General features: G+C 42.5%; 1 protein-coding gene across 1 annotated transcript in view; it reads right to left on the bottom strand.

Annotated features, from left to right (window-relative positions):
* Nucleotides 1-25,270, bottom strand: part of ngfrb (nerve growth factor receptor b) — an 82,116-nt gene extending 56,846 nt beyond the window's left edge. Inside the window, exons 1-3 of the mRNA XM_036946621.1 lie at nucleotides 24,889-25,270; nucleotides 16,521-16,662; nucleotides 4,686-5,048 (exon numbers count right to left, since the gene is read on the bottom strand). Coding sequence (XP_036802516.1) covers nucleotides 4,686-5,048; nucleotides 16,521-16,662; nucleotides 24,889-24,924 — 541 coding nt within the window. The 5' untranslated portion in view covers nucleotides 24,925-25,270. The remainder of the gene's footprint in view (nucleotides 1-4,685; nucleotides 5,049-16,520; nucleotides 16,663-24,888) is intronic.
* Between the last annotated feature and the right edge of the window lie 331 nt (nucleotides 25,271-25,601).

Below are 25,601 nucleotides of genomic sequence, written 5' to 3'. Positions count from 1 at the left end.
CCCAAGCCACCTGTCTCCCTCCTCATTGCCTCTGGGACTGTGCCATCGACCTGCTAGAATGTTCTGCGCCATCGCACAGCCGCGTCTAGCCTCTGTTGGTGGCTGAGATCGAGGCCATGGAGGAGTACATCCAGGAGGCTCTCCAACAGGGTTTTGACCACTCATCCACATTTCCTGCGTCGGCAGGCTTCTTCTTCGTGACCAAGAATGATGGGGGTCAATTCTATCACCACTAAGTACCGCTACCCTCTCCCGTTGGTACCGGCTGCCATCGAATAGTTTTTTTTACGAAGCTGGACCTGCGGAGTGCCTACAATCTGATCCACATCCGGGAGGGGGGTGAGTGGAACACGGCCTTCAGCACGACGTCTGGGCACTACGTGTACTTGGTGATGCCTTATGGATTAGCCAATGCTCTGTCAGTGTTTCAGGCATTCGTGAACGAGGTGGTCCGGGACATGATCGGGCCCCAGGTGGTCGTGTATATTGACAACATCCTGGTCTACTCGGCCACCTTGGAGGATCACGTCGCCCACGTCTGAGTAGTCCTGAGACGCCTCCTGGATAACCGCCTTTATGATAAAGCGGAGAAGTGTTTCACCTCCGCCCGTTGCCCAAAAACCCCAGATCCCGTGATGCCCTTCGTGATGGAAGTGGATGCCTCAGAAGTGGGCATGGGAGCCATCCTGTCCCAACGCCAAGGTAACCTACAGAAATTGTAACCATGTGCATACTTCTTAAAGAAACTGTCTCCTGCAGAGAGGAACATGACGTCGGCTACCAGGAGCTCCTTGGAGGGTGACAAGGAGCCATTCCTCAATCTCACCGACCACCTGGAGTACATATGGACGGCAAGGCGGCTGAACCCGCACCAAGCAAGGTGGGCCCTTTTCTTCACTAGATTCAACTTCACACTGTCATATCGCCCAGGTTCTAAGAACATCAAAGCCGATGCCCTGTTCCGTCTCCATGACTCGGGAGAGGTACCGATCCTGAGTGCGCCCATCATTCCACCCTCTTGGATCGTTGCTCACGTGCTTTGGAACGTAGATGTGGACATCTGCCAGGCTCTGCAGTGGGAACATGCGCCTGCTACCTGCCCTCCGGAGCGCACCTACATCCCTACGGGGGTAAGGAATTGGCTGTTGTCCTGGGCACACACAACCCTCGCCTCTGGACACCCAGATATTACCTGTACCATTCAATCTCTCTTCACTAAGTACTGGTGGCCCACCTTGACGTGGGAGGTCACCCGCTACGCGCCCGCTACTCCTGCTCCGTATGTGCTCAAACCAAATCTCCCCGGCACGCTCCAGAAGGTAAACTCCTTCCCCTTCCCGTGCCTCAGCGGCCTTGGGCCCATCTGTCCATAGACTTTGTCACTGATCTCCCCCTTTCTGATGGTTTTACTACTATTATGGTTGTTGTTGACAGATTCTCTAAATTCTGCCATTTACTGTCACGCCTACTCCTGCTCAACGTCGCCGATCTACTAACCACCTGCCCTGGTAACCATCATTACGCACACCTTCTCCCCATTATTACGCACACTTGGACATCATTATTTTCTTGATTTCTCTCCCTTTATTTAGCCCTCAGTAGAAATCAGTCACTAGGTGGTATTGCTTTCATTCACATTCTGTACGCTTCTCATGTTTTCTTCATTTGTAATTATCATTATTAAACTTACATTCGGCACCTGCTTCCTGACTCCCGAGGTTAATGTAACATTATTCAACTGTACATGCTGATATAGCTTCCTCTTACGCAAACTCAAGCATAACTATATATCAATTTCAAAGGAATACAATTTTTTTTTAAATAGCAGATTTAGGCATTGATAAGCATGGAGGTTGGAACGGCGTGGCTGTGCAGTGTCATGCTATAAATGACGTCAGAGCTCAGACCATGCGTTTCACAGCGCTGTATGGGTTTTGACCGACAGACGTTCTGAAGTTAAGCACCGCACAGTACAAGAAGTTGCCCCCATCTCTCCAGCAAATCGGGAAGCTTTTGCTGTCTGAGTGAGGAAACTGCTGTAAATCAGGACAAATCTATGTATTTTGAAAGGTGAGACGTTGAGGATTATAATAAACACAGCTTTGATGTTCTGCAAGCAAGGCAAACACCCAAGAGTCTAAATGAGCACTTCACATTTTCATATAATAAAACGCATGTCGTATACACTGCCAACGTTTATGATCACTATGTTTGAGGTATGATGACAAGATGACATGGCTCCATACCCTGGTTTGTTCTGAACAGAATGAGCCTGTGGTTGTCTATTGTGAAAATTCAATCTGTTTCTCTGAATTGGCCTGTGAAAGCCTAACACTAAGATCATATTTTATAATTTAGCTATTCATGTTGGCAATAGAACACGCTTTCAAATGATGCCCACCTGACCCAGATTTCGATTTGTAATGGGCCGTTTTTGGATAAACAACAAAAGTAATTGTGTGATTGCGGGGATGCAGGGCTGTGTTCCAAACAAAACAAGTGTGCTTGCCCTAGTTCCTCAATGACACGGCTAGGAGAGCTCAAAAAAGCACCTTGTAGTTAGAGCCATAAAAGTGCATTGCAATAGCTTAAGAAGTGCGCACACTTTGGTGTGGCCACTTGGAGACAGCAGTTAGTCCTCTCACTTAAACCCTTTGTTGCACCTACTCCACATTTTCCAGGAATATTCTTATCATGTTACTGAATTTATCCAGAGTATTTCCAGATTTCAAATGTGGCGAAAAGTACAGTCAATATAAAATGCACATGTAATCAAATGTCTAATGTTTGGATTCAGTCTTGTGTCAGGTGAACTGTTGTGTCCTCACCTTTAGTCTAATAATTTTCCCATAATCCCCTTTCAATTGCTACCATGCTTATGCATATGCTTTCGTATTTCTTCTGTAAGACACATTTTAATCTAGCACTATACATACAGGCCAATTCTCACGAGTGTAAAGGGTTCACTCATCTTCTGTAGGTCCCTGAAATAGCCCAGCATGCCTCTTGGGCCATCAAACAGCCTGTCGCACCAAAAGGGATCATGGGAGAGCACAAAAGACTCCCTTTAGTCCTGGTCTCCTTCCGTCTGCAGTACGCTACCGAAATTACGCCATCACATCCACCAGCCTCCCTAAAGGCCTTTCCATGACTGTTCAATAGACTCCCTTTATAATAAACTCACATAAAGCATCGATTTAATCCAGGGAGGAAGCACGAAGACATTGAAATCTGCGGTGAAGCTGATCATGGGGAATTCCAGGTTCGGAGGACTGCGATGGCCACGGGGCGAAATTATATAAAAGTAATTCAGAGCCAATAGTGATCATGACCTTTCAAGTGGCCCCAGGAGACACAGAGGGTGGTCTTTGTTTGGGATGAGTCTATCTGGACATTGAGACGAGTATGGAGTGGTAGTTACATCTCTGGCCCAACAATGTCCATATTGTGGTGAGGGAGATAGAGATATTATCTGATAGAGTCATATAGGGCTGATATAGTGCAGGGTTAGGGTTGGCACTGTGGTGGTGGTTCTTTATACAATATGTATCATTGATTGACAACACAATACAATGGCTCCAACTCATCTCTGAATGTCAAGAAAAGTATGTGCTGGATGGGAACCGATGTACGGTCTGTGTGTGTGTGTGTGTGTGTGTGTGTGTGTGTGTGTGTGTGTGTGTGTGTGTGTGTGTGTGTGTGTGTGTGTGTGCGCCTGCACCTGCCTGCGTGTGGCCTCTGTTTTGATCTCTCGCTCCGTGTGTGAGCTAACTCTAATTGCTTCCCGATCTCCCCATATTACAATACATCCCGGTAACATTAGGTAGCTGACGTACAGTAGTGTTAGCTCTCCGTCTCTCCTACCTTGACATTGCAAGCTACTCGATATGTGGGCCATTGCTTTGTGTGTTTAGTTTTCTCCCTTTTCGCTGATTTGTGCTTTATTTATTTAGTCCACATGTGTGGTTTGTTTTACAGTTATCACTATTTAAATAGGCCTAAACTATTTATTCATATTTTGAATAGTTTGAAATTGATAAGCCTTTTTGTTGTGTTTGTCTGGTTAAGTGAATGAGGGAATGAGCGAGTCAAGTAGTTGCCCAACACACATGATGAGCATAGCATTAACAAGCTGCCACTGGCATAAAGGTAGCTCTTCAGTCAGTGTTGGGGATTCGACACTGCAGCAAACCAGCTACAGAGCAGATGACAGGGCTCAATCAAGCCATCAACGCTACCTGGGGAGAGGGGAGCTGCTACTGAAGCGAATGAGACCCTGCTTGGAAAGAGCCAAACGATTGAACGACGTCAACCGCAGCTCTTGTGTGACTGAAGTACCTGCTACCTTTTCATTGCGACTATGCTACTGATTTCAGCTCTCCCCTCTCTCCAGCGGAACCAAGATGCAACGACTGAGACAACCGCGACTGCCGAACGGACCCAAAGCGGGCTACGAAGAATAAATTAAAATGTTTTCATTTATTGTAATCCCCTTCAAAACGAAAAGAGAAAATACATATTAAAGAACTGTAACTCTGACTGTCTGCCTCCTGCATGTGTTCGAGGTTTATGGATCCTAAATAACCTTGTTTTTTTTTACATTAGCTCTATTTGCTTCCAGAGTTCCGCATGCTATATTACATTGGCTTTCAGTCTCCCTGTAACATTAGCTCTGTCTCTCCTACCTTGGCAAACGGTGTCACTGATGGAGTTGCAGGCCTTGATCTCCAGCTCGTCGTCCTCGTCGCAGATGGTGCAGGGCAGGCAGGGCTCCCGCGAACTCTCTTGGTCAGAGTACGTATCTCTGGTGCACTCCTCGCACACGGTGTCGCGGTCGTGTTCACAGCTGTACAGCATGCCCTGGCCCTCAGGGCACTTGGTGCAGCTCTGACACTGGCTGGACAGCTCGTTGAGGTAGTAGCCGTAGTCGCAAACACAGATGGCATCGTTGGAGTCGGTGCAGGGCGTCTGCATGCGGAGGAGGCCCACGCAGCGGGTGCACGGCTGGCACGTCTCGTTGTGGCTTAAGTTCTCCGCAAACGTCTCACCTTGGAGAAAATGGAGAAAATAATGTAATTAAATAGGGTTGCAATATTCTGGCAAATTTCCCAGGTTTTCCAGAAATCCTTGTCGGTGGATTCCAGTTTTCTTACTTATTCCGGGAATCTTCCAACTGGGATTTCTGGAAAACCTGGGAATGTTGGGAAAGCTAGTGATGCTCCAGAGGTTTTGTATAGTAATTTCAGCCAGTAGTTTTGAAAGTAGTGCTCATGAGCCAAAACCGGTCCCTGAAAATTGCACAATTGTGTACTACGTCATCCATTTGATATGTCACGTCCTACTACCACCCCCCCCCCCATTTTGTCATGTGAATACAATCAATAAGAAAAACACATTCAACCCCAAGACCTTCTTTGAACATGAATCCTTCCCGAGATGTCTTGTAGTCTGACAGAGGTGACTATTATGCATGTTCTTAGAAATCCATCTTACTGGTGACCCAAAGGTCAATAGCTCAATTCCCAGGTGCTATGCCCTTGAGGCAATTCCTCCTATGTTACTCAAGTGGGTAGATATTCAGCTGCATGAATGGGGATAAGTGTTAGCAAAGGCGATGTAAGCCACTTGGGGAAAGGATCTGCTCAACAAAAATGTCTGAATTTAAAAAAAAAAACATTTTTACCGGTGATATTAAGAATGTTTTATTTTTGACATGTGTGAGATCTATTCAGAATGTTGTATGAATCTATATTATTTCAAAGGTATCCATCAACATTGCGTGTTTAGCTGTAGTTGGACTGGAGAGAAAACTCGGAAACACACTCAATTATGCAACGGACCTATTTGTCAGAGCCGCCGTGATGTTCTTTTTGAGTGTGTGTGTCTGTCTGTGTTCGCCTAAATGGCTAAGTTTTGAGCATGTTGAAAACGAATGAGGATGTACGGCACAGTTGTGTGTTGGGGTGTAGTGTGGTGTAGTGCAAGGACAGTTGTGCTGTGGTCTGTATGCTCAATGTCCCATTGGCATATCAAGTGTTTTCTTCCTGCGCCATTGGCACACCAACCAGGACATACTGTGTACTGCAGAAGCCCAAATGGAAAAGAGTCGGGAGGTGACACTGGACATACTAACTTTGTTATTTTGCATAAAGATAAAAAATACATCATTTTTGGAGGACGAGAACCTATCCTGATAAAGCGTTAAGGTCATAAAGTGTGTGCCAGCTACAGTAGCCGAAATGCCACCCTGTCTCTTCATTGCTCTGCAAGTTACAATGCTGGTGACCATCATCCATAGACCATTGCTTTATGGTTCAATAGATAGTGCAATTGCAAAAGTATTCAGACCCTTTGGATTTCCTCACACTTGATTGTGTTACAAAGTGGGATTAAAATTGATTTAATGTTAATTTTCTTGTTATTATCTACCCCAAATAGTTTAATGTCAAAATGGAAGAAATGTGTACTTTTTATTTATATATATAGTTGTTGCATAAGTATTCGGCTCAACGAGTCTATACATGTTAGAAACACCTTTGGCAGCAATTACAGCTGTGAGTATTCTTGGGTAAATCTCTAAAAGATTTGCACACCTTGATTGTGTAATATTTGCCTATTACTATTTTCTAAATTCTTCAAGCTCTGTTAGGATGTTGGTGAGCAAGTCCATAGTATTTCAAGCAGATTTAAGTCAAAATTGTAACTTGGCCACTTAAGAACATTCACCATCTTCTTGGTAAGCAACTCCAGTGTAGACGTGGCCTTGTGTTGTAGATTATTGTCCTGCTGAAAGGTGAATTCATCTCCTAGTGTCTGGTGTAAAGAAGTCTGAAACAGGTTTTGCTCTAGGATTTTGCCTTAGCTTATCCCTATCCCATGTATTTGTATCCTTAAAAATACCCATGCCATGAAGCAGCCACCACCATGCTTGAAAATAAGGAGGCAGTTACTCAGTGTTGTGTCGTGTTCGATTTGCCCCAAACATAGACCAAAAAGTGTATTCCTTTGCCATGTTTTGTATATTTGTGTTCTTCTTTTTACTCTGTAATTGAAGTCATTCTTGTGGAGTCACTACAATGTTGTTGATCCATTCTCAGTTCTCTCCCATCACAGCCATTGAACTCTGTAGCTGCTTTAAAATCACCAATGACCTTATGGTAACATCCCTGAGCAGTTTCATTCCTGTGCTGCATCTCAATTCAGAAAGGCAACTGTGTCTTTGAGGTGTCTGGATGGTTTAATACAGAATGCAAGGCATAATTATTAACTAAACCATGCCTAAAGAGATATTTAATGCCTGATTTGCTATTGTCACCCATCTACTAATCACTTCCCTTTTTACGAGGCTCTCGAAAAGCTCCCTAGTCTTTTTAGTCGATTTTGGGGACAGAGTGAAGATTAGTCAATTAAACACGTCAACCCCTATTATTTCACACAGAGTCCATGTAACTGTTTATGTGATTTGTGAAGCCAAATTTTACCCCTGAACTCATTTAGGCTTGCCTAAACAAATGGGCTGAATACTTCTACTATATTTTAAGTTCTAGGATTTTTTTTGATCAATCTTTTAAAAAATCCACATTGACATTACAGAGTATTGTGTGTATTGTTGACAAAACAAGATAATTCAATCCATTTGAATCCCACTTTTCAACAAAGGAAAAAAAGAAATCCAAGGGGTCAGAATACGTTTGCACGGCACTGTACCTAATGGACTGTTAAGATAATGCTTGGGTATATGGGAATGGAGGCCAAATTTGGCATCTATTTGGATTGTGTTGGTGCATGCCAGTGTGTGTGTATATGTGTGCCTGCCTGTGTGTCAGATATGTGTCCACTCAGCCCCTCTGCCACCCCCCCCCCTGCCCCATCAGTGCTCTCAAATGCATTATCATAATGCCACACATCAATAATTCAAGTAGTCAATACATTAATAAAGCTAGCCTGCAGCTGAGGTGGAGTGGAGGGAGTATAGGCTGTCTTTGCCTGGCTCAGCATTATGATAATATAAAAGCGGTACATTAGCCTGAAGCTAGCATTCAATGCATTCTTTTGTTTTGAACTCCCATGAAAGGACTCCGACTTTGGCCAGCCGGCAATAGATGAGCATGTGTGTTAGGATGGAGTGTTTTTCACTGGATGAGATCTGTATTTTTCTCATACAGCTGACAAGAGATTGAATAGGTTGAATACTCTGGGCACTTCTTACACTTCCTAAACTAAACCCAATGTTTAGTTGTGTGTGTGTGTGTGTGTGTGTGTGTGTGTGTGTGTGTGTGTGTGTGTGTGTGTGTGTGTGTGTGTGCGTGCGTGCGTGCGTGCGTGCCTGTGTATCTGCGTGCATACTTGTGTGAGTCTGACATGTTTTTCGCTTGGCGAGATGTCTCTTCTTGAAGTTCTCACACAGCTGGGTTAGCTTTGTTTTATCTTGTGTTGTCTATCTATCCACTCCCAAGAACTCATGTTTCAGTTGGCCCGGATCAGCCCTGATCAGTTCCACGTTCCAAGACAAAATGGTGTGTGGCTGTTGTTAAGTTTTTCTTCTCAAGTAACCACTGAGTCTGTCTTGCACTGTAAACTGACACAGCAGTCTGGTGGCCTAAAGCAGGGGAGAACGACTGCCCCCTTGCATTGAGGAGTTCAAGTTGAAAGCCGATCGTGGTACTGCAGGCATTGCTTCCAGAAAACAGGATCCCCTATTATAGTGAATGGGAAAATGGTGATCTTCGTTGTCAATATTTGTTGATATAAAAAAAAAAATTGTAACCCAATTATGGTACCAATTATTACTTATATTTCACCAGATGTATGTCCTGGAACCGATGACTTTAAAATCACACACAGACAAAATTACAAGGCTAATGGAAGCCTGCAGTAGCTCGGTTGGCCTTCAACTTGAGATACTCCATGAGAGGGGGCAGCACTGAGCTAGCCTGCAACATCACTTCCTAGAGTAGCTCAAACTGCGCATGCAATGTTTCCAAAAACTCCTCCATGTAGCAAGATGGCGACACGTTGAAATGACACTTCCTGATTATCAAATGCGCCACTGAGCATTCTCATAAGAAACAATGGGGTGACGTCATGGATAGCTTCGTCCATATTTTTTTGTCTATGGCCAAAAGAGCACAACATTGTCATGTGTATATGCGATCATTAACATGGATGAGACAGGCCTTTTAAACCTCTTAAGGATCGTACCCTTTTTTGTCCAATTTTCACCTAAAATGACAAACCCAAATCCTGAAATAAGGATATGCAGATTCTTGATACCATTTGAAAAGAAACACTTTGAAGTTTGTGGAAATGTGAAGTTAATGTAGAAGAATATAACACATTAGATCTGGTAAAAGATAATACAAAGAAAAAAACATGATTTTTCTAAATCATTTTTGAAATGCAAGAAAAAAGCCACAAAGTATTAATCAATTTTAGGCACAATTTAGATTTTGGCCCGCTAGATGGCAGAAGTGTATGTGCAAAGTTTTATGCTGATCCAATGAACCATTGTATTTCTGTTCAAAATGTTGCATCAAGTCTGCCCAAACGTGCCTAAATGACTTATTAATACATTTTCAAGTTCATAACTGTGCACTCTCCTCAAACAATAGCATGTTATTATTTCACTGTAATAGCTACTGTAAATTGGCAATTGCAGTTAGATTAACAAGAATTTAAGCTTCATGCCCATATCAGATATGTCTATGTCCTGGGAAATGTTCTTGTTACTTACAACCTCATGCTAATTACATTAGCGCACGTTAGCTCTACCGATCCTGTAGAGGTTAAATAACCAACCTGCATAGGAGTTGAACTACTGTTTAAAGGTTAAGGTGATGGTGGTAAGAAAGACAAAGAGGGCAAGAGCAAGGCAGGGGTCAAGAAAAGGGAGGAAAACAACTTACAGGGTGTGGTATATTGGGCCTGTCAGTTTGATTAACAGCTGGAAGCTGTTAATCAGGTTAGCTGTTCAGCATCTCTGGACCAGAGGAATGGTGAGGTCAGGTTCGTTTTTTTCAAGGAAAGCACACCTGTTCTGGGGCCAGTTTGCTTTCTCTGGGCTGATTATGGTGAAGGTTAAGCTTGGGGGTCAGGAAAACAGATCCTAGATCAGTACATGCCTTTGGGGGTGAGTTCCTCCCTAGAGATGGGGCAAGAAAATGTGTTCCAGGAAATGGAATGCTTTGAGTTGGCTGTGATTGACAAGGGGAGGAACAAATGGCTTTAAAGTGATGAATGAAGTGCTGCTTCAGAGCACACAATCAGTAGTATTTCCCAATCATGGTCCTGAGGACCTAAAGTGGTGCACATTTTGGTTGAAGCCCAGCAATATATATTATTCAACTTGATAATTAAGTTGATTAAGTTGGATGAGGTGTCTTAGGGCTTAGATAGAACAATGTGCTCCATTCCCCTTGCATAAAGTTTTGGCCATATGAAATAGTAGTTTAATACTCATATGTATCTATACATACATTACTGTATGTCTACCGGTACCGGTACTCCTTGTATATAGTCTATATAAATATATATTATTTGTGTTACTATTACCTTTTAAATGTTTAACACATTTTTCTTACTTTTTAACTCTGCATTGTTTGGAAAAGGCTCGTAAGTAAGCATTTCACGGTAAAGTCTGAAACCTGTTGTATTTGATTTGATTTGATGTCTGATTCAAGTTCAATATTATGTGAATATCAACAAATATGGTTTGAATTGAGTTTTAAATTGAAGCAAAATGTACTAATGCGATAAGCTTCAATCAGTCATGTGATTTAATCAGTCATCTGACAGGCATCACATTATTTATCTTCTTTTTACGTTTTCTGTATGAGTCACTAAACTTGTGTAGTCCCGTGATGAATTTGGGTCATTGCGACTCAATGCCTTTCAAGTCCAGACAAGACAGGCACAACACACTTAAACAAAATAAATGTTGTACTTCGTATGCAACCAGAACAGAAAGCAACAAACCCCCCAAAATTAAGATATTTTCCTTAACGAAATACCTTGTTCTTGGAATCAAAAACAAATGTGTGGAAAGCCCTGAAATCCTTTAAAGTCTATAGCATGTGTTTATATTACCAAAAAAGGATTTTGAAAAGTAGAACCAGAGAAGCACTCACTTCTGCATCCCAAATGGCACCCTATTCCCTATATAGAGAACTACTTTTGACCAGGGCCCATTTGGGACGCAACCCTGATATTATTTCTCTGAGAAGCAACATGACCACTTAAAGTAACCTAACTCATGTCATGAGTTGCATTATGGTCTTACAGAAATAGATGTACATAATTTCCCAGAAACTACCCATGAATAAATTACAAAGTGCAGACCAATCCTGTCCTCCTCATCCTTAAAACCTAAAAACACTCTTATGACCCTGTCTGTGTGTCTGTCTGCCCTGTGGATTCTACAGTATATCTCTATGGCTCACACACAGACAGAGATACAGACAGAGACACAGACAGAGACACGCACACACCCACACACACTGGAAAGAGTAGTGCTGACTTGACAGGGTGGCCCAGACCAGCCTTGGGATTCACACACAAATACGGCCAGAGAGGACTCTGGGAACCCGACAGGAACTGGCCCATAACCAGGGCATTTGAAACGCAGCCCCAAACTCAACTAGGACCTCCTGACCTCGAACAAGTCTGACACGCAATAAGTCAGGGGAAAAAGTTAAATATGGGCTCATCCTACATGGGAGACGGTACCGTCGTTTTAGTAAATGTAGAACATTCTCATTTTGGAGCTTCTGATCCAAGAAACTAGTCTGGTCCCAGTTCTGCTGGCATGTTTGGCAAGACAATGAGTGATAAGCATGATAGCACAAACAGATCTGGGACCAGGCTCAAACTAAGTAACAGTCTCAAACTCTTTTTTCTTTTATTGGCCTATTATTTTCCTATCATGCCAACCTGGTCTCAGGGCAATTCGTAGGATTTGGTATTTAAATTGACACCCTCCATTACATTACGTTATGAATTGAATAGTGATCGTACATTATCATATGAATTAGATAACTTATAGTATCATACATCTTACCTGTTCATACAATAGCATACGAATTGGATGAGGTAATTTATCATACATTTTGGAGGACATATATTTATTATATGTATTACTCAGTGATGGGTTAGAAGCGGAGTGTTGGCCTCCCGAGTGGCATACCCGGGTTCCACTTTGCCAGATGATTCCATGGCCCATCAACTTGTTAAGCATAAACAGCACGTCTTATTATCTAAACTTAAGAGGTACATTGATGTTATGCAAGGTTATAATGTCTTGTCTATTTTTTTGCCTATTTTCATGTTTTACAGCCTCAAAGCCCTGGAGCTTGGTGTTGTCGTTGCCAATGAGCGTTCTGACTCAGTAGGGAGCAGGTTTCAGCTGCGGCGCAATGCTGACACCCTTCCTCACAGAGATGGTCTGCCTGTACAAGCACCCACCAAAATGTATGTATTTTATTTGAAGATCTGAGAGTTTTGCGATGAAGAGGCCATGGACATCATATGCCCTGTGCCAAAGTCAAGGGCAAGAAACAGGCTTTCCCGAATATATAGATTCCCTGGTTCATGCGGGGTGTAGACGTCGCAGTTCGTCACTGGGGGTGAGTTTCCAGTAACCCGGACTATCTGCACTGCCTCTATGCGCATTCACATGACTCACACACACCACTGCTATCGTTAATGACATTGTTCTTTGACATACTGTACATGATTTTGTTCTGTCTCTACTGGCATTGACACTTTTTGTTCTTGTTTTTTTATTTTTATTGACACGGTTGGATTAAAGATTAAAGCTAGCTTAAAATTGACCTATTCATGTTGCCATACTAAAACGTATTGATATATTTACATGTATAAGGAATGTAGAGTTGTAGTTGGAAGTTTACACTTAGGTTGGAGTCATTAAAACTCATTTTTCAAACACTCCACAAATGTCTTGTTAACAAACTATAGTTTTGGCAAGTCGGTTAGGACATCTACTTTGTGCATGACACACACAAAAAAATCCAACAATTGTTTACAGACAGATTATTTCACTTACTATTCACTGTATCAAAATTCCAGTGGGTCAGAAGTTTACATACACTAACTTGACTGTGCCGTTAAACAGCTTGGAAAATTCCAGAAAATTATGTCATGGCTTTAGAAGCTTCTGATAGGCTAATTGACATAATTTGTGTCAATTGGAGGTGTACCTGTGGATGTATTTCAAGGACTATCTACGAACTCAGTGCCTCTTTGCTTGACATCAAGGGAAAATCAAAAGAAATCAGCCAAGACCTCCACAAGTCTGGTTCATCCAGCATTTTCCAAATGACTGAAGGTACCACGTTCATCTGTACAAACAATAGTATGCAAGAATAAACACCATGGGAACACCCTGACATCATACCGCTCAGGAAGGAGACGAGTTCTGTCTCCTAGAGATTAACGTACTTTGGTGCAAAAAGTGCAAATCAATCCCGGAACAACAGCAAAGGACCGTTTGAAGATGCTGGAGGAAACAGGTACAAAAGTATCTATATCCACAGTAAAACCAGTCTTATATCGACATAACCTGAAAGGCCGCTCAGCAAGGAAGAAGACACTGGTCCATAACTGCCATAAAAAAAAGCCAGACTACGGTTTGCAACTGCACATGGGGACAAAGATCGTACTTTTTGGAGAAATGTCCTCTGGTCTAATGATACAAAAATAGAACTGTTTGGCCATAATGACCATCGTTATGTTTGGAGGAAAAAGGGGGAGGCTTGCAAGCCAAAGAGCACCATCCCATCCGTGAAGCACGGGGGTGGCAGCATCATGTTGTGGGGGTGCTTTGCTGCAGGAGGGATTGGTGCACTTCACAAAATAGATGGCATCATGAGGAGGAAATTATGTGGATATATTGAAGCAACATCTCAAGACATCAGTCAGGAAGTTAAAGCTTGGTCGCAAATGGGTCTTCCAAATGAACAATGACCCCAAGCAAACTTCCAAAGTTGTGGCAAAATGGCTTAAGGACAGCAAAGTCAAAGTATTGGAGTGGCCATCACAAAGCCCTGACTTCAATCCCATAAAAAATTTGAGGGCAGAACTAAAAAAGCGTGTGCGAGCAAGGAGGCCTACAAACCTGACTCAGTTACACCAGCTCTGTCAGGACACTTATTGTGTGAAGCTTGTGAAAGGCTACCCGAAATGTTTGACCCAAGTTAAACAATTTAAAGGCAATGCTACCAAATACTAATTGAATGTATGTAAACTTCTGGCCCACTAGGAATGTGATGAAAGAAATGAAAGCTGAAATAAATCATTCTCTCTGCTATTATTCTGACATTTCACATTCTTAAAATAAAGTGGTGATCCTAACTGACCTAAGACAGGGAATCTTTTACAATGATTAAATGTCAGGAATTGTGAAAAACTGAGTTTATATGCATTTGGCTAAGGTGTATGTAAACCTACGACTTCAACTGTATATGTTTGGGGTCAATAAATGGTGTGTAGGAACTCTGGGTATTGAAAGTTACTGAGAGGAAGTGCAGAAAGTTCATATTCTGTTGAAATATATTAATGATCCTAAGGAGAGAGGCAAAGGGCAACAGTTTAGTTACAATTCCTGATAAGGAAGGCCAGTTTCTGAGGAACTCGGACCATGAGAGATGTGGACCTCAACTCGGGATAAGATCAGCAGTTGAAGATAGAAGACACTGCGGGGAGGTGGGCCATAGGGGCTCACCCCGATGACCATCTGATTATAGTCCTATCTCACACACACATTTCCACACCCATAATGATCCTGGGACTTAGGCAGGGCCATGATAATACCAGTAAGAGGAACCTACTGTGTCTCTGCCTAACACCAGAGAAGGATTAGTTATCTTAGACATGCAAGGAGATGACTCCGCCTAGTTGTAAGCTATAAATATGTGCTTGAGTGACTTGTATGTTGTGTTTGCAGCTCAAGCACCCATTGAGTTGAATCAACTTGGTTTGAGCTTTTCCCAGATGTCCGTTCGAGTTTGTTCAGAACCTAACACTTTTATATTGACACTTTCTATTTTGGATTTTGCTACTATGCAAGTAACTATTTCACTGTACCGTTTACACCTTCTGCATCCTGTGCATCTGACAAATATACTTTGATTTGATATAGTGTGTGTTTCCCAGAGACAGTAATGTGAAGAACAACATGACCTACACCAAAGTCTGATTAGGATATAGGCCAATAACTAGATAAAGTGTACTTTTACCTTGAGTTTTTCTTACGGAAGGCTACTACTTTCACGACTTTCAGCCTTGAAATCTTTGGTTGTTTACTACACTACCTTACTCACTTTGTTTAGCACATGGCCTCAGGCCTTAAAGAGATGGGCGGGGCTATGCATAAGAGGGTGTGAACGATGCTGAATGAGTAGGAACAAACAGGTGTAAAAACCAAACCACAACTTTTCAAGGGCCATTTCTCAAATGTGGGGTTACAAGTTGATCAACTTTCAAAGTAACTTAGCTTTTTTTATTGCAGTGTACGATATACCATTTTGAAGCTCTGACTCTGTACTTTTATCCAACGTCAAAAAACACCATTTAAAATGTTGGAACATAAGACCGAAAAAGGGGTCTTATTTGTTAGGGGAGGACACATTTGTTATTGTTATTGTTTTGAGAAAATGAGCATCCAGCATCGGGGTAAAGAAAATATAGTACATACTCTTCTGTCATAGCTGTGGGAAGTAGGGGTGCAGAGCGTGTTGCACCCCCTGAATTAAAAAAAATATACAATAAATATTGATGAATAAAAAAGTAGTGCATAAGAGGAGTGCACTTGGGACTTCACTATTCCTGTATTAGCGGACCAACATAGCCACCTGTAGCACGGGCAAACAAGGGCGCGTGGAGAGGGCACTTGCTTTGGCACTCATAAGTACAGTATGTATTCACTCAAAAGTATGTCTTGACTAGAAAAAGAGTTTACTCGGTCTAGTGTACAGCATAATTACTGTTGGGAAGTTGAGAAACCGTGATAACAGAACTCACTGTTCATCTGGGCCCATATTCATAAAACATCTCAGAGGAGTGCTGATCTAGGATCAGGCCCTCCCTGTCCATATAATTGTATTCATTATGATCTAAAAGGCTAAACTGATCCTAGATCAGCACTACTTAGCTTCTTCTCTTCGCTTTATGAATACCGGCCAAGACTTACTTCATGTCCAATACAGCAGTACTGTGTGTACTGAACTGAACTGTACTGTACTGTACTGTACTATGGACAATAAGTACAGTGGGGTAATGCTATGAGGAGGTCATAACCCTTAGGTGACCACATCACAATGTAATGAATGTCCAGACATTTATGGCTGAAGGGGGTGTAATCTGTAAATCACTATCAAGGCATGTGTGTGTGTGTGTGTGTGTGTGTGTGTGTGTGTGTGTGTGTGTGTGTGTGTGTGTGTGTGTGTGTGTGTGTGTGTGTGTGTGTGTGTGTGCGTGTGCGTGCGCGTGTGCGTGTGTGTACTCACTGTCGACGCATGCGGCACAGACAGTCTGTGTTGCTCCACATGGCTTGATGACTCCCTCCCCGGGCTGGCACTGCTTGCAGCACTCCCCAGTGGTGGTGAACTTACCTGAGCTACAGGCCTCCTTATTGGCTAGAGCTCCGACCTGTCAATCAACAGAAAGACACAGATGAGGATGTTTGATCAAACAACTAGGTACGAACAACAACAACAACAGACACATGGAAAGGCCAAACACACGCACACACACACAAAGGAAGGGAGAACACATGAAAGCTCACTGTAGACTCTAGAGCCATGAATGTGTACTTATAACACTCATAGAATACACACAAAGGCAAGGGAATGCACTGGTGGTTAATGTGATGTGTGTGTGTGTGTGTGTGTGTGTGTGTGTGTGTGTGTGTGTGTGTGTGTGTGTGTGTGTGTGTGTGTGTGTGTGTGTGTGTGTGTGTGTGTGTGTGTGTGTGTCTGTGTGTCTGTGTGTCTGTGTGGCGGAGTTGTTTGTGTGTGTGTTAGTTAGGTTGAATACTCTGGGCACTTCTTACACTTCTTAAACTAAACCCAATGTTCCTAAAATTGGTCCCTTAAATGCTACACACTCCATACGACCCTTAATCTCCAAAGTAAATCTTCAAAAAGAGAAGCAAAATGCGTTTTGACAGTGATGCTAATGAGAGCTGACAAGAGAGCTCTCTCTTTAGCCCTTATGAAGGTAGCCTGTTATGGTTCCGTACTTCCTCTTTCGATACAAGGAATTAGCCGAAATGCTAACTTTTTGAAGAAATCTTTTTAGCTTGCTTCACTGTCCGTGCACCTTGTTTTGAAAGCAAGGTAGCCTGTAGATATAGCATTTTTTTCATTTGCATGGTTCCTAGGAATTAGCTTTTCCCTCAAAGAAATTGGTTTCAAACCACGGACCACAATATGAGGGAGAGTACTGTCTCCATTTGATTGAGCTGATTCTATGAATGCTGTATACTGGTGTCAGAAGTGGGATCCTGTATGGAAAATATTATAGGCTATTTAAAATTATTATTATTGCTAAAATAGAATGAACAAACTCATGTGTGAGCAACTTTATGCAATGTTAAAACAGGATAGAGAGGATTCTGGGTCCTCTGGAGTGAAGTTTCCCTTTCTCCTCCCCCAATACGAACTTTCAGCATTAGTGGGACAATGTAAAACTGACGCAGGATCAGTGTATATGGGAAACTTCACCCTAAACTATACTGGGGTATGCATGGTACGCAGAGTGATGTTGTCGACGGAACTCCAAAGTACTCAGGTGTGGAATGTCACTGACAAGAGAGCTGCTCTAAAAAGACAGCAAATGTCCCCTCAGGCTTTTTGAGTTACTTACATTGATAACTGGTTTCATTTTTTTCATGATATGCTATTTGAACCAGTTTGTGTGTGGACACACACACACACACACACACACACACACACACACACACACACACACACACACACACACACCACGACTGAGGGGACATTTGCTGTCTTTTTAGAGCAGCTCTCTTGTCAGTGACATTGTGTGTGTGTATCCACACCAATTTACATACCCAATGCATTCCCCCTTCAGGAAAAAGGTTGTCCGTTTCACACTCTTCCCCTCTCCCTTGCTCCTCCTCCTCTCCTCATACCCCTCACCTCCAGTCCCTTGACCATTCCATTCCGTGCCCCATCCACCTCTAAGTCCCTGCTAGTCCCATTTAAACCCTCAGAGCTCAAGACCACTGTGATGTGGTAACACTTGAGTTGACGGACAGATTACTTTGGAACAATTGACAGTTTCTTGAGTTTTGCTCAACATTCTATAGCGTGGTATTGAAAAATATATTACTTACATTGATAACATGTTTTATTTTTGCGTGATATGCTATCTGAGCAAGTTTTGCAATGCAAATGTTTTAGTTTACTTGTTAACCTTTAGTTGAAGGTAGTCATATTACAGGTATGTATAAAAACCACAATTGGACTTGCCAAAAATGTTCAAAGTTCACGTTTATTGTCACTGAGCAATTTCCCCTTAGATAGGCCAGCTGCAAGGCCAAAATTGGCTATATTGTAAACATTTATGAAATAAAAAATGTGCTTCATGTGCTAAATGTAAGGTTAGGGTTAAGGCATTATTGTTAGCAGTGTGGTTAGTTCGGGTTCGGGTTTGGGTTTGGGTTAGGTTTAAAATCAGATTTTGTGGCTGTGCCAGCTAGTGACCACTCTGTAAAACTGCCTCCAGAACAAGATTTAAGATGAAAAATGTTAACCTGCTCAATCTACTTGGCTGTGTCTCATATGGCACGTGCTACTTTTGACCACTATAGGGTATAGGGTGTCATTTGGGAAGCATCCCTTGCTTCTTCTGATTCAATATTTCTTATAGCCTCAGGAATGGGTGTAGTACAACATGTTTCAATGGCCAAAAAGTACAGAAAGTCACACAAAGTAATTGTGCGCTCAGTTGGATTGGTGGAAAATTAGCTGTTAGCAATTAGAAAATGCCAAAGGATACCTGGTTCATGACACAAGTGAGTCATTGCTTGACTTAGCATATAGTTCCATTAGTTTATCGTTTATCGTTGTGTTTTTTTATCAAGTCAGTTATCCCTGGAGAGTCAAGAGCACAGGTTGATCACAAGGCTTGGAACGGAAAGTGTGGAACTCGAGGCTGTTCTCTATCCCTCTCTCTCTCACACACACGCACAAACGAACGCACGCATACAGTATGCACACACACGTACACTGATGCCCACACAAGTCTGACAACCACACACAAACACACACACACACATCAAATTATTTTTTAGGGAACAAAACTTGAACGTTCCACCAAGCTACTATTTGAGTACATTTTCACTTGGATGCACTTAACCTTTCAACCTCAGCCTGTCAACAGCTGTTAAGCCGTTAGACATTGACTACATCTACTACTAGGACAACAGTAGCTATTCCGGTAAAGCTGGCTTTAATTTAAAGGTAGCTACTCTCTGAGCCTTTATCAAATAACAACAACAAAGACAAGTGCTTTTAACTGTCAGGTAAATCATTTCTTCGTTTTGGGAGCGGTTTGGGCATGTCAGTGTCGGTAATATGACAAATGTATGGGCTGTGTCCCAAATGGCACCCTATTCCCTATATGGTGCACTACATTTGGCCAGACACTTAGGGGGTTCTGATCAAAAGTATTGCACAATGTAAGGAATAGGGTGCCATTTGGGATAACCGATGCTGAATCATCCTCTCTAAATGAGAAAGGGAACAAAAGAGAGAGGGAAAGAGGAGTGAAGGGGACTTAAACTCATATCAGTATTGCATGCGCCGAGGCAGCAGTGGAGGCAGCCTGGTCTCATAGACTAAACGTAACATCCAGGACACTCAAATGAGTTTGATGTTAATTTTGGTATGGTTATTAAGGCACAAACTAAAAGAGGGTGGTTGGTCGGGCGGTCGTATAAGGCAAACAATCCAACTGTTGTATTTGAATCTCATCACGGACTACTTTAGCATTTTAGCTATTTAGCAACTTTGCAACTACTTACTACATTTAAGCTAATTTGCAACTACTTGGCATGTTAGCTAACACTTCCCTAATCCTAACCTTAACCCCTAACTCCTAAACCCAACCTTAACCCTAACCCCTAACCTAGCTCACGTTAGCCAGCTAGCTAATGTTAGCCACAACAAATTTGAATTATTTGTAACATATAATACGTATTGCAAATTCGTAACATATTGTACGAATTGCAATTCGTAACATATCATACGAATTGTATACTGAACAAAAATCTAAACGCAACATGCAACAATTTCAAACACTTTACTGAGTTACAGTTCATATAAGGAAATCAGTCAATTGAAATAAATAAATAAGGCCCTAATCTATGGATTTCACATGACTGGGCTGGGATGCAGCTATGGGTGGGCCTGGGAGAGCATAGGCCGACTCACTTGGCAGCCAGGCTCACCCTATTGGGAGCCAGGCCCAGCCAATCAGAATTTGTTATTTTCCCCACATAAGGGCTATATTACAGACAGAAAACTGCACATTTTAAAGTGGCCTTTTATTGTCCCCAGCCCAAGATGCACATATGTAATGATCATGCTGTTCAATCAGCTTCTTGATATGCCATACCTGTCAGGTGGATGGAATATCTTGGCAAAGGAGAAATGCTCACTAACAGAAATGTAAACAAATTTGTGCACCAAATTTGCTAGAAATATTTGGGTGTACGGAAATGTCTGGGATTTTTTATTTCAGTTCATGAAACATGGGACCAACACTTCACATGTTGCATTTATATTTTTGTTCAGTGTAATTCATAACATATCATACGAATTGGATGATGGACAGCCACAAATGAATACAAACAATATGAAACAAATGTATCATACTAAATGAAGGGAGACAGCTTTACATTACTATGTTACGTTTACCCCTGAGTTCAGGTTGGTGAAGGATACACATGCACTGGCCTGCACGCACACACAATGCACAAACTGTGTGTACCAGTCGACACTGGACAGAAATTAGTGATGGAGTGCTTGTTCCAGGTTTAGTTTGGTCAAATAACATTTATTCACAAAATAACTGTAGCCGAAAGAGTAGAGAGTAAAACCTGGTCTCAGAGCATTTAGTATTATCCGAGACACTCCATTTAGTATGATAGTCACATGTGCCGAATACAACAGGTGTAGTAGATCTTACAGTGAAATGCTTACTTACGAGCCCCTAACCGACAGTGTAGTTTAAAAAACATATGGATAAGAATAAGAGATAAATAAAAGTAACAAGTAATTAAAGAGCAGCAGTAAAAACTAACAATATATACGGGGGGTGCCAGTACAGTGTCAATGTGCGGGGGCACCGGTTAGTTGAGGTAGTATGTACATGTAGAGAGTGACAGTGTGGTGGAGAGGGGGGGGGGGGGGGGGGCAATGCAAATAGTCTGGGTATCCATTTGACTAGATGTTCAGGAGTCTTATGGCTTGGGGGTAGAAGCTGTTTAGAAGACTCTTGGACCTAGACTTGGCGCTCCAGTACTGCTTGTCGTGCGGTAGCAGAGAGAACAGTCTATGACTAGGGTGGCTGGAGTCTTTGACAATTTTTAGGGCCTTCCTCTGACACCGCCTGGTAAAGAGGTCCTGGATGGCAGGAAGCTTGGCCCTAGTGATGTACTGGGCCGTTCGCACTACCCTTTGTAGTGCCTTGCGGTCGGAGGCCAAGCAGTTGCCATACCAGGCAGTGATGCAACCAGTCAGGATGCTCTCGATGGTGCAGCTAGAGAACCTTTTGAGGATCTGAGGACCCATGCCAAATCATTTCAATCTCCTGAGGGGGAATAGGTTTTGTCGTGTTCACTTCACAAAGATATGTTACATTTCGTATGGTATGTATTAATTTGTGCATGTCCCTCACCCATTTCATATGATATGTGCAGCAGTTGACACTGGACAGAAATTAGTGATGGAGTGGCTGTTCCAGGTTGGGTTTGGTCAAATAACACTCATTCACAAAATAACTGTAGCCAAAAGAGTAGAGAGTAAAACCTGGTGTCAGTGCATTTAGTATTATTATCAGAATGATATGTTACATTTCGTATGTTATGTATCAGTTTGTGGATGTCCATCACCCATTTCGTATGATATGTTACAAATTACAATTAGTATTAAATGTTACGAATTTGAAAAACATACAATATGTTATGACTTTTCAAATGTAAAATATATTACGAATTTGCTAAACGTATGATATGTTACGAATTCTAGCTAGATTGGCTAGGTGCCAAAAAATTGGCTAGGTGGCTAACATTAGCTAGCTGGCTAACATTAGCTAGGCTTGGGGTTAGGTTTAAGTTTAGGAGTTAGTTAAAGGGTTAAGGTTTGGGTTAGGGGAAGGATTAGCTAAAAGAAAGGTTAAATTAGGGTTAGGGGAAAGGTTAGCTAATAGGGTTAAGGTTAGGGTTAAGAATAGGGGAAGGTTTAGCTAACATGCTAAGTAAACTCAGCAAAAAAATAAACATACCGTTTTCTGGACCCTGTCTTTCAAATATAATTCGTAAAAATCCAAATAACTTCACAGATCTTCATTGTAAAGAGTTTAAACATTTTTCCCCAGGCTTGTTCAATGAACCATAAACAATTAATGAACATGCACCTATGGAACGGTTGTTAATACACTAACAGCTTACAGATGGTAGGCAATTAAGGTCACAGTTATGAAAACTTAGGACACTAAAGAGGCCTTTCTACTGACTCTGAAAAACACCAAAATAAAGTTGCCCAGGGTCCCTGCTCATCTGCATGCACGTGCCTTATGCACGCTGCAAGGAGGCATGAGGACTACAGATCTGGCCAGGGCAAAAAATTACAATGTCCGTACTGTGAGACGCCTAAGACAGCGCTACAGGGAGACAGGATGGACAGCTGAACGTCCTCGCAGTGGCAGACCACGTATAACAAGACCTGCACAGGATCGGTACATCCAAACATCACACCTGCGGGATAGGTACAGGATGGCAACAACAACTGCCTGAGTTACACCAGGAACGCACAATCCCTTCATCAGTGCTCAGACTGTCCGCAATAGGCTGAGAGAGGCTGTACTGAGGGCTTGTAGGCCTGTTGTAAGGCAGGTCCTCACCAGACATCACCGGCAACAACGTCGCCTGGCCCAGACAGGACTGGCAAAAAGTGCTCTTCACTGACGAGTCGCAGCTTTGTCTCACCAGGGGTGATGGTCGGATTTGCGTTTATCATCGAAGGAATGAGCGTTACACCGAGGCCTGTACTCTGGAGCGGGATCGATTTGGAGGTGGAGGGTCCGTCATGGTCTGGGGCGGTGTGTCACAGCATCATCGGTCTGAGCTTGTTGTCATTGCAGTCAATCTCAACGCTGTACGTTACAGGGAAGACATCCTCCTCCCTCATGTCGTACCTTTCCTGCAGGCTCATCCTGACATGACACTCCAGCATGACAATGCCACCAGCCATACTGCTTGTTCTGTGTGTGATTTCCTACAAGACAGGAATGTCAGTGTTCTGCCATGACCAGCGAAGAGCATGGATCTCAATCCCATTGAGCACGTCTGGGACCTGTTGGATCGGAAGGTGAGGGCCAGGGCATTCCCCCCAGAAATTTCCGGGAACTTGCAGGTGCCTTGGAAATCTGGTGCAGTCCATGAGGAGTTCCACTGCAGTACTTAATGCAGCTGGTGGCCACACCAGATACTGACTGTTACTTTGGATTTTGACCCCCCCCCCCCCCCCCCCCCCCCCCCCCCTTTGTTCAGGGAGACATTATTCCATTTCTGTTAGTCACATGTCTGTGGAACTTGTTCAGTTTATGTCTCAGTTGTTGAATCTTGTTATGTTCATACAAATATTTACACATGTTAAGTTTGCTGAAAATAAATGTAGTTGACAGTTAGAGGACGTTTCTTTTATTGCTGAGTTTAGTTGCAAAGTAAAAAATAAAAAAATAAAAAGTAGTAAGTAGATGAAAAGTTGCAAATTAGATAAAATGCTGAAGTTGTCCGTGAAGAGATTCAAACTCACAACCTTCGGGTTGCTAGACGTGTTGCGTTACATGCCCATCCGTCCACTCCATCATTAAGTAACCATCTGTCGTACGTAACCATACCAAATGTAACCTAACATACTTATTTGAGTGTCTATAATGTAATCGAGACGGATGTTGTTTCCAAGGTTCGCAGCTATACGTTGTGCATAAATGGAACGGGAAAATAAATATGCAGGATGAAACTGTGTATAGGCTATAATATATGCCATTTAGCAGACGCTTTAATCCAAAGCGAAAGTCATGCGTGCATACATTTTACATATGGTCAATTGATAGTCCCTGCTCAATATGGTCAATTGATAGACCCTGATCCGAATACACTTCATAATTACGTTGATATCATGTTAAATGGTTACTTTACGTGCGTGGTGGATCTGCGAAGAGGGTTGTCTCCAAATAGGCGAACAAGAGGACGATGGGGTGGGTTTGACAGAGTGAATGAGGTTATTTCCAGAGTATTGGATGAAAGAGTCTATGAATGAGATAGACTCACGTAGTGCATGTTAAAGTGTATGAATGAACAGAAACTTTAACATGTACTACAAGATGAAATTACTTCACCAAAGAAGCCTGTAGAAATCACGACTCGTAGCCTGGCACTCTAGCCTGGCACTCTAGCAGCCTGGCACTCTAGCCTAGGCTACACCGTCCTACCTGGATGTGCAAGTGACAGTGTTGTCGCTCATACAGCGGCGTGAATATGCACGAGGTAGTTCAAACAACTTAATAAAAAATTGACCATGCAAAAACACAAGGTGAATGTTACAGAAGTATATTGACACCTACCGCTCCGAGTAGAACTGTTAAGAACAGAGTACGCATTCTGAATCCTCGTCACTTCTTCGAAATGTATGTGTTTTTCCAATAGGTCAACGGACTGACGAGAAAAGCACTAAAAAATAAGAACATCATTTATTTCGCGGGTAAAGTATAGATAATGCCCATGCATAAAAATATACGTCTCTATTTTATTATCTTATGTTTCCGAAGTCTCCAAAATAACTGAGTCAGTCCATGTATTGGAGTCACTGTATAATAATTATCCTCAGCAAGCAACCTGCAGAGATTTACTCATGCAGTAGCCTATGTTGCGGGGCAGTCCGGGCGCACTTGCGAGAGAACAGCCCACAGCGCGGAACAGAGAGATGTACAACTGATAGGAAGTATATTCTCGCTCCAGTGCAGCTTCTCATATGACAGCTGTGCTTGTTTTATGGACTAAGGGCACGCCCACCACTCCAACATTCATGTTCTGTTTTTTTTGCTTTTACAAAACAACAAACCTGGGACTTTTCACCGCCTTTTCCCTTCCAGCGGCCCCGCGGCATCTTTGCACATGCAGACCATTTACACTTTTATTGTCTGATTAGATTACCGCGCATAAGTAAATAATTACAGGCTTGTGACTCAAATTTCCCAAATAGTCTATGCCAAATCACTATTGCCAATTGCGTAACAAATTAAAGTTTAGGTCATTCAGTGCAGAGACAACTTTATCA

Source organism: Oncorhynchus mykiss, chromosome 16, assembly GCF_013265735.2.
Source record: "Oncorhynchus mykiss isolate Arlee chromosome 16, USDA_OmykA_1.1, whole genome shotgun sequence".
Taxonomy (NCBI): Eukaryota; Metazoa; Chordata; class Actinopteri; order Salmoniformes; family Salmonidae; genus Oncorhynchus; species Oncorhynchus mykiss.
This window is presented reverse-complemented; position numbering and strand designations above follow the sequence as displayed.